Raw genomic sequence first — 12,630 nt, forward strand, 5'->3', positions numbered from 1 at the left:
TTTAATATGAATGTAGATAATAATAATAAATGATGGGAGAGTGGCCAGTTGACAGGTTTTTGTTGTCTCACTTTGTAGTCCAGGTTACACGAGCCTGTAACTTGCCGCAATCCTCCTGCCTCTCCCTCCCAGGTGCTGGGCTTGTAGGAGCGCTGGCAAGATTGCAGTTTTAAAAACGGGCGTGGAAATGCCCAGTACAGTTGGAGGGCGGCGCCCCTCTAACTCCACTCTATTTCGCCAGACGCCGCCCACGATCCTACTTGGAGGGATCTACAGAGACTCAAGCAAGTTCTAGGTCTAGAGGGGCCGGAAGTATGAGGACGCTGAGCAGGCCCGCCCCTCAGCTTCCGGCTCTGGCTTTGGGAGTCCCTCCTGCAGTCGTCCGTGCCTGGTCGGTAGGATGGCGCTAGGCCGCTGCGGTTGTAGCACGGAGAGCAGGGTGCTGCTCCACGTCCTCGCTTCCCTCCGCCGTCTGGCTCCGCTGGCGGGGCGTGGGGGCTTCTTCCGCTTTGTACGCGTTCCCCGCGGCCAGTCATCACCGAGATGTGGACCTCCGCCGTCCTAGCCCTCCCGTCCTGTTCCCGCGTGTCGGCTAGAGCGTCTCCTCCTCGTTTCCGGTTGCCCGGGAGTCCGGGGCGGGGTGTGGGAGAAGGGGGCGTAGCGCAACCTCCGAGGGAACTCGTGAGTTCAGGTCGTGTGGAGACGCCGGAAGTGTCGGGAGGGAGGCCGGAAGCTGGGGGGCGGGGCCAGGAAGTGAGGAGGGGCGGGGGTTTATGAGGAGGCCGGGGGAGCGTTGGGGCAGATTTGCACTCAGGTCCACCTGAGGTCCTTGTCGGTGGTGCTCACCTCTGTCCCCTCCCCTCTCCTCTCCGAGACACGCTTGTCGTCTAGGGGCAGGGGACTGTGAGTGGAGGGGTGGGCTGGTCCGGAGGACATTCCTTTGGCCTCGCCACAGGCAAGGTGTGGAGAAGCAGGGCTTGGGGTGGGGACGGGTCTCCTGGGCTTCTGAGAAGGAAGACCCCCCGCCCCCCCCTCGGCCCCCACCGCACTTCTACACTGGCTGACTGGACACTAAGATGGCTGCCGTTGCCATGACACCAAACCCTGTGCAGACCCTTCAGGAGGAGGCGGTGTGCGCCATCTGCCTCGATTACTTCACGGACCCCGTGTCCATCGGCTGCGGGCACAACTTCTGCCGAGTGTGTGTAACCCAGTTGTGGGGCGGGGAGGATGAGGAGGACCGGGATGAGTTGGATCGGGAGGAGGAGGAGGAGGTCGGAGAGGAGGAAGAAGTGGAGGCTGTCGGAGCAGGCGGGGGTTGGGACACCCCCATGCGGGATGAAGATTATGAGGGTGACATGGAGGAGGAAGCCGAGGAGGAAGAGGAGGGTGTGTTCTGGAGTAGTGGTATAGGCGGGTCCAGCTGGGACAACATGGACTATGTGTGGGAGGAGGAGGAGGAGGAGGAAGATCTGGACTATTACTTGGGAGATGTGGAGGACCTGAGGGGGGAAGATGAGGACGAGGAGGAGGAAGTGCTGGAGGAAGACGAGGAAGAGGAGCTAGATCCGATCACCCAGCTGCCACCACCTCCAGCCCCACGGAGGTGCTTCACTTGTCCCCAGTGTCGAAAAAGTTTTCCTCGGCGGAGCTTCCGCCCCAACCTGCAGTTGGCCAACATGGTCCAGGTGATTCGTCAGATGCATCCAACCCCTGGTCGAGGGAGTCGTGTGAATGAACAAGGCATCTGTCCGAGGCACCAAGAAGCCCTGAAATTGTTCTGTGAGGTGGATGAGGAAGCCATCTGTGTGGTGTGCCGAGAATCCAGGAGCCACAAACAGCATAGTGTGGTGCCATTGGAGGAGGTGGTGCAGGAGTACAAGGTGAGTGCAGTAGGCAAGAGTTTAGTAAGAGCAGGGAGGAAACAGGAAACTGGGGAAAGGGAACGCGGGTTCTCTTTACAGGACCTCATGCCTGTATTGGAGAAACGATTCTCTCTGTCCAAGCGCTGACTTCCAAGGTGGATAAATGAGGAGGATCCTGTAACTTCCCCTGTGGCTCAAGGATAGGGGTGCAAGTGGCAGGGAGCGCTTCATTCACTACCGGTCTTATGACCTTCTGGAGGAATCTGAAGTCTTATTCATGACAGTCACTTCAAGATGGAAAGAAATGGGGACCAAAAAGAACAAGGGAGTCTGAAACAGGAGCGTAGAATAACCAGTGTCAGATCCAAATACCCTGCACTTGTCTCCTAATGGGTTCCACACCCATCCTATGATACGGCTTTGTTGGTTGGCTCTGCACACAGTCTCATGTATTAACTGGAAAACAGGCTTTTAGGGCAAAAATTCTTGCTCAAGTTTTAGAGTGTCTTTGAACTTTACCACAGGAATGTTAGTTAATATTTATAGGGTACTTTACATATAGTCTGTACTGTGCTGGCCATTTTTTTGTGGATTATCATTCATAATTCAGAGGCATCCTGTGAGTTTGATGTTTGCCATTCTCATTTTATTGATTGGGAAACAGGTTTAGATCCTGAACATGGTGCTTTATGTATACATAGCTTTAGTAAGTGATAGACTTGGAGAGGAACATCCTTCCTCTCCTTGGGGCATCTAAGTAAAACTGCTTGGATATTTTAGTTTGACTTTTCTGACTTGACTGTTGTTGGAATCTAATTCTTGTTTGGTTAACTGTTTTGTTCTTTATTTTTCTAATTCTTTGGATATATGTAAAGGACATTTGTCTATGAAACAGCCAGCACAGATAGAACTACCTTCAGATTTGAAGCCATGGAACTAGGAGAGGGTAGCCTCTGTGTGGCTGCCAGAACTCTGTTCATGTTTCGACACCTCCTCCTGATTCAGTCAGTAACTTCGTTTAGGTGATGATCATCCCCTCAACTTTAGAGTCTAATGCTTCACAGCTGATTGTCAGTTACTAGAGGAGGTTTCGAAAGTACAGCGGGCCTTACTGCAGAAGTTCTGAATCAGTGTGAATATCTGTAGAGAATTCAACCTAAGATGGGCATCGTAGTGAAAGCCTTTTATCCTTAACACTTGAGAAGTGGAGGCAGGAAGAGCAGTTCAAGGTCATCCTATAGCAAGATAGGCCAGCCAGAGTTACAGGAAACCCATTTGTTTGTTTGTTTTGTTTTACTAGACAGGGTTTCTTTGTGTAACAGTCCTGGCTGTTCTGGAACCCACTTTGTAGTCCAGGCTGGCCTCAAACTGATGGATCTGCCTGCCTCTGTCTCCTAAGTGCTGGGATGAAAGGTGTGTACCACCACCACCTGGCCCTTGTTTTTCTTTTCTTTCTTTTTTTTTTTCTGGTTTTTCCCGACAGGGTTTCTCTGTGTAGCTTTGGAACCTATACTGGAACTCACTCTGTAGACCAGACTGGCCTCGAACTCACGGAGATCTGCCTTCCTCTGCCTCCGGAATTAAAGATGTGCACCACCACAGCTGGCTTTTTTTTTTTTAAATTATTATTATTATTATTATTATTATTTATTTTTGGTTTTGGGGACAGGGTTTTTATATCCCTTGCTGTCCTAGAACTCCATATGTAGACCAGGCTGGTCTGGAACTCACTGAGCTTCCATTGCAGGCGTGAGCCACCACTCCTGGCTTTATTATGTTTTTATTTTGTGTGAGTGTAAGAACATGCAAATTGGTTCCTTCCTCCACATTGTGTTGAATGGATTGAGCTCATCATCAGGTTTAGCCACAAGCTTTTACTGGCTAAACCATCTTGCCAGCTCAGAGAGCTTGTTTTAAAAAAAGAAAAGGGGCCAGGTGTGGTGGCATACACCTTTAATCGTAGCACTCTAGAGGCTGAAGCTCTCGGATCTCTGAGTTTTAGGCCAGCCTGAACTATTCAGCAAGTACTATGTCAGCCATGCTGCATAGTGAGACACTATCTCAAACAAAACCAACCCCCTGTAATATTCTATTTGGATTCATGCTTGCAGTTTATTTATCAATTTAGACAAATACTAAAGGGTAAATTAAAGCTTTGTAAATTCTGAATTGATGGAGTAGAAACGACTGTACTATGGAGAAATAGCAATAATATCCAAAGGCATAATTTTGTGTATACTGTTTAATGGAATGACTGGTTTATTACTCCTGATACTTCCTACAACCAGTTGTGTAACAGTTGCCTTTTGTACTCAGGGCCAGTTATCTTTTTAGTTCATGGGTCATTATCAGGATGTCACTGGCCGCTTACTGCCATAGTTAGCAAATGCTGGATAATGTTTATTGATCTTTTGCCATATGTCAGAAACTTTGCTAAGTTTGCTATTGGTGAGGTTGACATTTAAAGGAAAGTGGAAGCATGGCTTGCCTCAAATCACCTAGATGCAGTTTTGGTTTTCCTAGAGCTAGGCTTGAGGTTCATCCTGTATTTTCCCCTAATGAAAAGTAGGGAGCAAGTCATAAGGAGAAGACATAAAAAAAGGGAAAGAGCAAAAGGCAGAGTTTATTATAACCATCCTGGTCTCTTCAACACCCCTTAAGGAAAAAGACATGGCTATAAATCCTTGGAATGGAAAGCCCATGTATCTGATTGCTGTTAGAATTGTAGCTAAAAGAAGAAAGGGCTTTTGTTTTTCATGTGATGGCAATTGAATGGAAAACAAAGCAAACAGGACCTAGAAACTAAGTAAAATGACAATCCCAGCACCAGGGAGGTAGAAGTAGGAGGATGAGAAGTTCAAGGTCATCCTCAGCTATAAGACAAGTTCCAGACTAACTTGGGCTATATGAGACTCTACCCCAGGAAAGAAAAATGAGGGTGAAGGACCCTGCAATTCCTGGAAAGCACATCTGTAAAACTGTTTATGCTTTGGAATAGTGGCTCTCAATCTGTAGGTCACGACGGCCCTTTTGGGGGAATAAATCCTTCCACAGGGGTCGAATATCAAATATTCTGCATATCATATTCACAACAGTAGCAAAATTACAGTTATAAAAGTTATAATTTTATGGTTAGGGGGTCACCACAACATGAGTAACTGTATTAAAGTGTTGTAGCATTGAGAGGGTTGAGAACCACTGCTCTGGTAGTATAGACTCTTTTCAAGTTCCATAGGTAGAGTCAGAATCATGCTCAGGAAGTTGAGTTGTAAAGATGGAATACCTTGGATTAAGTGGAGTATGGTAATCCCAGGCCAAGGGAATAGCATGATGTCACAACATGAGGGGGTGACAGGACGAAGTGACATTAGAAATGGGGGGTTTATATTTTGAAAGTGGCAGAGAACCACTTTAAACCTGGTCTACATATTGAAATCCAGGACAGCCAGGGCTACACAGAGAAACCCTATTTTGAAAAAAACAAAAAACAAAACTTTTAGCGTAGGCACAAAATCTCCAGAAAAGTGTTTAGATTTTAGGTGTTGAGGAAAATGATTTAATCAAGTGGAAGGGACTAAAGGCAAGAATATTCCTGTGGCTGGACTTCATGTGGTGAGGAGCTTAAGCCATGTTATGTCAGCCGTGGAGAATGGAGTTCAGTAGCCATAAAGATGCAGCCTCTCAAGGCTTGCACTGGGTTTCTGCATCATGAGTGCAGGGGAGAGTTGGAGGCATTTATGGTCATCTGAGAGAAGGGGTGTGGGAAGGAAGGGCTTATTTGACACCAGGTAACACCAGGCATTAAGTCTCCCTTGTAGGGAGTATTGGAGAGAGAGAGAGGCTCTGTAGATGCTTCTCATCCCCCTGACTAACCTTCCCTTTTCTGCTCCCTCAGGCCAAGCTACAAAGTCACGTGGAACCACTTAGGAAGCACCTAGAGGCTGTGCAGAAGATGAAGGCCAAGGAGGAGAGGCGGATGACAGAACTGAAGGTAGGTGATGTTTGTGGATGGGCTGACTGATTCTGTTGTCAGGGTAAGGAAGAGCTATCACATAGAATGACTATCCCTGAAGAAAGGATAGCCAGGGCCTGGAGGTGGGTAGATATTGGAGGTGATGTGGCCTTCAGAGTTTGGAAACATGTTTCTTTCTCGTTTGTAAAAATGTAGTGAAAACTTGAGGCCTGGCTTGTTGAGGCTGGTTGTCTGGGCTAAAGCTACAGAGTACACCCAGCCCCTGACTCTGGATAGCATAGAAAGCAAGTGAGCAAATACATACAACGGTTGCCAGAAGAGTACCAAGTCCCAGGATACACACAGGTGGCAGGCAGAGCTGCCCTGAACACTAAGGGGTGTGGTCTGAAAGGCTTGCTGTGCCCTGGAAGAAAGGCAGTCCTGTTAGGAAAAGGAAGAATTCGTGATTATTAGCATTGCAGATACCTCCTGTCCTCTTTCCCAGTGTTCTCAGCCCTGTTACATTTATTCACCCTTCTCCAAGGAGTCTCATTCCCTCATTTCCTGTCTGTTTTTAGAAGGCTAGCAGGTCTTGCTGGAATGGACTGGTACTGTGGCCAAGCTAAGCTTCAGCCATCAAATGAGGATGCCCTTTCCCTCTTACCTCTTACTTACCAAGTCCAGGCCCTGCCACATCTACAACCCATAGTAGTGCCATCTGCACATTAGGGACTCACTTCTGTGAAATGCCAATCACAATGAGCTATAAGAAGAATTGGTAAATGGGGAATCATTCTGCCTCTGTCCAGCTGCCCAAGCTAATACTTTTAGAGTCCTCTGAGTTATAGAGAATGTATGCTGGGATCTCTGTCTTTGATAATCTTTGTCTAGAGTAATATTGATGGAAAAAGTGGTTATCATTCAGAATGGTCTAGCTCAGGCAAAAGGGTTGGGACTAGGCAGTTTTCTGTTGTTATAGGATACTAAATATAGCTTGTATTCTACCTCATGTAGTCCTTCAAGAGAAAAAAAATAGCATCAGTACTTAACATATACAGACTTTTTTTTTTTTTTTTTTTTTTTTTTTGGCTTTTGGAGACAGGGTTTCTTTACATAGCCCATCTGTCCTAGAACTTGCTCTATAGACCAGGCTGGCCTTGAACTCAGAGATCTGCCTCCCTCTGCCTCCCAAATGTTGGGATTAAAGGCATGTGCCACTACTGCCGGCCAGTCTTTAAAATAAAGTATACAGTGTTGTCTTAGTAACTTTTCAATTGTTGTGAAGTAACATGATGATAAAGGCAACTTATAAAATGTTTATTGGTCCTCATGGTTCAGAGTGGGGGAGGCTAACAGGGAATTGTATAGGCTTTTGAAATCTCAAAGCCCATCCTGGGTGACATGCCTTCAACAAGGCCACAGCTCCTAAAGTCCACTCGCAGTGACACACCTCCTTTAACTAGGTCATAGCTTCTAATCCTCCCAAACAGTTCCACCAACTAGGGACCAAGTATAGGCCAAGTATTCAAATATATGAGCCTATGGGGCTTATTCTCATTCAAACCACCACAAGTAAAATATAGCTGTTTGGTAGTATTTACATTGTATTGGGTATTATGAGACATTTAAAGTATATGGGAGGATATACAGTTATGCCATTTTATATAAGGGATTTGCAGATTGGCTGATTTGGGTCTCTTGGAACCAGACTCACTTGAATGTCTAGGAACAACTATACCTACAAAGTACTTTACCTGTTGGCCCCTAAGTATATATTTGCACCTTTACAGAAGAGTTTGTAAAGGATTTGAGTGACTATTCTGTGACAACTGTGACTCCTGAGGGTCAGGACTTAATTTTGTAGCATCTTCCTTTTGTGTTTTGAGACAGGATTTTATATTATAGCCCAAGCTGGCCTCAAATGTGGGGTAATCCATTTATTTCAGCCTCAAGAGTATTGGTATTATAGGCATGAGCACTCACGTCCATCTTTATTCCAGGTCTTGCTTCCTAAACACCCCCCCAATCCCCCCAGACAGGGTTTCTCTGTATTTTTGGTGCCTTTCCTGAATCTCGTTCTGTAGGCCAGGCTGGCCTTGAACTCACAGAGACCCGCCCGGCTCTGCCTCCCGAGTTGTGGCATTTAAAGGCGTGCACCATCACCTCCCAGCTTCCTGAATTCCCTTATTTACTAATTTCAAAAAATTCTTGGGGCTGGAGAGATGGCTCAGAGGTTAAGAGCACCGACTGCTCTTCCAGAGGTCCTGAGTTCAATTCCCAGTACCCACATGGTGGCTCACAACCATCTGTAATGAGATCTGGCACCCTCTTTCGTATACATAATAAATAAATAAATCTTTAAAAAAAAGTTCTTACCAAGTACCTACCTGTGGTTGGCACTGTGCAAGCCTCTAGTGGCAGTGTGGCCTACAGGCATGCACAGGTCCTATCTGTGAGGACATACGGAGAATTTTAAAAGATAATACAAAGCTGGGCATGCAGCTTATATCTTTAAACCAGCAAACTGGAAGTTGAAGCTGGAGAATTGTGATTTTTGAGACCAGCCTGGGCTACAAAGCAGGACTCGGTCTCCAAAACAAAACAACTTCGCTTGCAAGATGACTCAGTGGGTAAAGGGAGTCTGCCACCAAACTTGATAACCTGAGTTTAATCCCTGGGACTCATGTGGTGGAAGGAGAGAACCAACTCCAGCAAGTTGTCCTCTGACCTCCACACGTTCCCCCAGCCTATCTCCATTATAACAGCATCTCCAATACCATATATTCTGGAGAGAGACATGGAATTGTTGCTACACAGATCTGGAGAGGAGAGAAGCTCCTTTGGAACATGTAAGCTTCCATTAGAAAGGACAATTAGGTAGGGCAGAGATAAGTATTCCAGAAAACAGTTGGTGAATTTGGATCAGTATGCCAGGTTTGTGCTATCACAGTGTACAGTAAGACGAGATGGGGAGAAAGAAACCTCTCTTTCCATTCCCAGGACTTGGTGGAGTAAGGGATCATGAGGCTTCCTGCCTGAGATTGAGAGTCAGCAGAGAGAAAACTGCAAGCTTACCTTTCTGTGTATTCAGGTGGTAGCCTCCATTCCCTTTGCATCTCTCCAATTTTTAATTTTTAAAATTTATTTTAGTGTATGGGTGTTTTGCCTGCATTGTGTATATGGATCCATGTGCATGATTGGTAACCATAGAGGTCAAAAGAGAGCATCGCATTTCCATGGTCGTGAGCTGCCATGTGGATGCTAGGAATCAAACTGGGGTTCTCTAGAAGATCAGACAGTGCTCATAACCACTGACTATGTCTCCATGTCTGCCTTTGCATCTTTCCAGAGCCAGATGAAGTCAGAGCTGGCAGCTGTGGCCTCAGAGTTTGGGCGCCTAACACGGTTTCTGGCTGAAGAGCAGGCAGGACTAGAGCGGCGCCTCCGAGAGATGCATGAAGCTCAGTTGGGACGTGCAGGAGCAGCAGCCAACCGTCTTGAGGAGCAGGCTGCCCAGCTAAGCCGCCTGCTAGCTGAGGCCCAAGAACGGAGCCAGCAGGGGGGCCTGCGGCTGCTGCAGGTGAGCACTGCCCCGTCTACCCTGCTCCACACTCCCAGCTCCCTTTTTGTCCTGTTAGGCAGTGCTCACCAACTACTACCCAGAACTGTCTGTTCCTCACTGGGAAGAATCCCAACTCTTAATCTGAAGATCAGGCATTTTTCTTGAGGCTAGTTACAGTACTGAATGTGATGTATATGCCAGTCATACCTAAAGAAGGCAGATGCTGTTAGAGATAGGGGCTTAAGAGTTGACAGAAGAGTGGTAGCTTGAGAAAGGTACCTGGGTCAGATTGTGAAAATTCTGTTACTGGGGCTTAGGGCAGGGTGAGATGTCTTAGGTCTGGTGGTAGCAGGGTAACTGAGGAGTATTCATATTTATTGTGGTCCTGGAAAGTGCTGCTTTCTCCCTTCCTGTTCAAGTTCAGGCCTTTCTCTAGCTGGAGACTGGGAGAGAGCAGTGAACCTTGTGCAGCTGACACTTTCTTTCTCTTTCTCTGTTATTCCCAGGACATCAAGGAGACTTTCAATAGGTGTGTTCCCACTCTACCCTTTGTGACCCAGTAGTGTCTGGATCCCCATTCCTGACTCTCTTGAGACTTCCTTTCCTCTTTCCCGTCCTTTCTCCTTTCCCCTCCCCCTGCCCCAGGACCTAAGTTTCTGCTTCTTAGTCTACCTCCACTTCTTCCCTGCTAGCTTTTGTTCTTTACTCTGGGAATATCATGTTCCCACCCCCTACCTGGTCCCCCTCCTTCAGGTGTGAAGAGATACAGTTGCAGCCCCCAGAGATTTGGTCCCCTGACCCAGGGCAACCCCATAGCCACGACTTCCTGACAGACGCCATCGTGAGGAAAATGAGCCGGATGTTCTGTCAGGCTGCAAGAGGTAAGGAGGTCAATAACCTTCCGTTTTTACAGACCTGAGTTGAGGTTTGGGGAGCTGGGATGGAGTAGACTCAAATGGTGGCTACTCTTGAATGTTCAAGCAAAGAGTTGCTTTTATGGTGTGGTCCAGCTGTTTTGGGTAGGTGAGGTGGAAAAAAGGGATAGGGGAAGGCCGGCAGGTGGTAGAATTAGGGTGAAGGCTAGAACCCATAGATCTGGAGCTTGGCCTCCAATGCGGGTGGGAGCTAAGAAGAGTTGAATGGGGTTGAAGGGGAGGATAGAGGTGGAAAGGGCATTGGTGAGCCTGTGAGGGATGAGGTGTTTTTAGCTCTGCTATATTGGTCTTTCCTCTTTCCAAGTGGACCTGACGCTGGACCCAGATACAGCTCACCCAGCCCTTATGTTGTCTCCTGATCGTCGTGGGGTCCGCCTGGCAGAACGTCGGCAGGAGGTTCCTGAACATTCCAAGCGCTTCTCGGCTGACTGCTGTGTACTAGGGGCCCAGGGCTTCCGCTCTGGCCGTCACTACTGGGAGGTAGAGGTGGGTGGGCGGCGGGGCTGGGCAGTGGGTGCTGCCCGTGAATCAACCCATCATAAAGAAAAAGTGAGTTCTGGGGGGTCATCTGTTAGCAGTGGGGATGCCAGCTCCTCACGCCATCACCATCGCCGCCGCCGGCTCCACCTGCCTCAGCAGCTCCTGCTCCAGCGGGAAGTGTGGTGTGTGGGTACCCACGGCAAACGATACCAGGCACAGAGCTCAACAGAGCAGACACTGCTGAGCCCATGTGAGAAACCACGGCGCTTTGGCGTTTACCTGGACTATGAGGCTGGGCGACTGGGATTCTACAATGCAGATACCCTAGCCCACGTGCACACCTTCTCAGCTGCCTTCCTTGGCGAGCGTGTCTTCCCTTTCTTCCGGGTGCTTTCCAAGGGCACCCGCATCAAGCTTTGCCCTTGATCAGCCTGCCACCCGCAAGGGCCCCTCCAGTCACTGCTGGGGGGGCGGGTGGTGGTGGATGTTTGCCCACTCTATTGTGAGCTCAGGCTCCTCCCACTGTTCGTTACTGAGTTGCTTCCTGCTCCCCCTTGAACCTAGGCTGCTTCTCCCTCTAGGAGCCTAAACAACTTCCTAGACTCCCTCCAGCTCAGTCTTCTCTCACCTACTTTGTCTATCCGACAGGTCTGCATGGGTCCCCGATAATGAGAACCGCTGCTTGATCTTCCCTCCCTGTCTGCTCAGTCCAGCTCTGGGTTCCCAGTTTGAGTAGGAGGATGGGTGGAGGTTATAATTTCATCCCTTCTCTTTTCCACATCTACTCTTCAACCCTTGTCATTTCTGAGGCTGGAGGGTTTGGGCAAGACCTGCTCATTCCAATTCTATGTTTTGGTGCAAGCCCCAGCTAAGAGATTTGGAAGCTTTTGTGGGAAGGCAGGCTGGGCAAAAGGGTAGAGCTATGTAAAGTCTACTTTTCTTGGGGCAGTAGGAACTCTAAGCTTTCCTTCCACCCCCAATTTCTACCTCCATAGACTGGCCAGAATTTAGCTTCAGTGAGATCTGGAATGGTCGACTTGACACCGCACACTATTACATGACCCAATAAATTATTTTCTCTCCGTCTTACAGCTTTCTTATTTAGGAGCTAAGCTCCTCACACCTTACCCCTCCTCCAAGTCTTCACTGCCAGGCTTCTTCCTTCATTTTCAGTTTCTGGCCTCTCCACACTTTTTAGTTCCATTCAGTAAGCCCTGTTGGGGTGCTTGGACAGGGGTCTGGATCCTTGGGAGAGCCTTGGGTATAATCTATTTTTCTAGTAACCCCTTGCCTTCTGTCACTTAACAGCTTTTGTCCTCTGCTTTGGTGGCTGAGGTCAATCCATGTTCTTGGGGGAAAAGGTGGGTTGTGTTGCAGAAATAAAGTGTTTATTTGCTGCTGTTGTGGAGTCTTTCTTTAGAAGCAGCTGGACAGCTGGAATCCTAGAGCTGTTTAGCTTTCTTAGCTGTCATGCAAGATTTCCTGTTGTCTTTCACGAGGCAGGTTGGCCCCATGGAACCAATCCTTAACCCCTGGTCCTTAGGGTATGTTGGGCCTAGAATTTATGTATAGCTCCTGGCTCCCAATGCTATGGGCAGCCCATGCAGAATGTTTTTCGAGGCTTTGCACCTTTCCTGGAACTCACTTGGTAGCCCAGGCTGGCCTCAAACTCACAGAGATCCACCTGGCTCTGCCTCCCAAGTGCTGGGATCAGAATCAACTTTTATGTGCAGGCTGAGACTAAATTTCATAAAGTTTGCCTAGTTGGGGATGTGGCACTGAATAAACTCAGCTGTTACTGCTTACAGGTTAAAATAGGCTTTAAGTAAGGCAAAC

At 48.0% G+C, this 12,630-nt stretch overlaps 1 protein-coding gene across 1 annotated transcript; it reads left to right on the top strand.

Annotated features, from left to right (window-relative positions):
- Positions 1–768: 768 nt before the first annotated feature.
- Trim41 (tripartite motif containing 41) lies at positions 769–12,194 on the top strand. The gene is made up of 6 exons (XM_052758150.1): positions 769–1,883; positions 5,761–5,856; positions 9,167–9,397; positions 9,886–9,908; positions 10,133–10,260; positions 10,619–12,194. The coding sequence occupies exons 1-6, from the start codon at positions 1,077–1,079 to the stop codon at positions 11,218–11,220; spliced, it is 1,887 nt and encodes a 628-aa protein (XP_052614110.1). The 5' UTR covers positions 769–1,076; the 3' UTR covers positions 11,221–12,194.
- Positions 12,195–12,630: the final 436 nt, after the last annotated feature.

Source organism: Peromyscus californicus, unplaced genomic scaffold, assembly GCF_007827085.1.
Source record: "Peromyscus californicus insignis strain IS unplaced genomic scaffold, ASM782708v3 Scaffold_3__1_contigs__length_106647218, whole genome shotgun sequence".
NCBI classification, from domain to species: domain Eukaryota; kingdom Metazoa; phylum Chordata; class Mammalia; order Rodentia; family Cricetidae; genus Peromyscus; species Peromyscus californicus.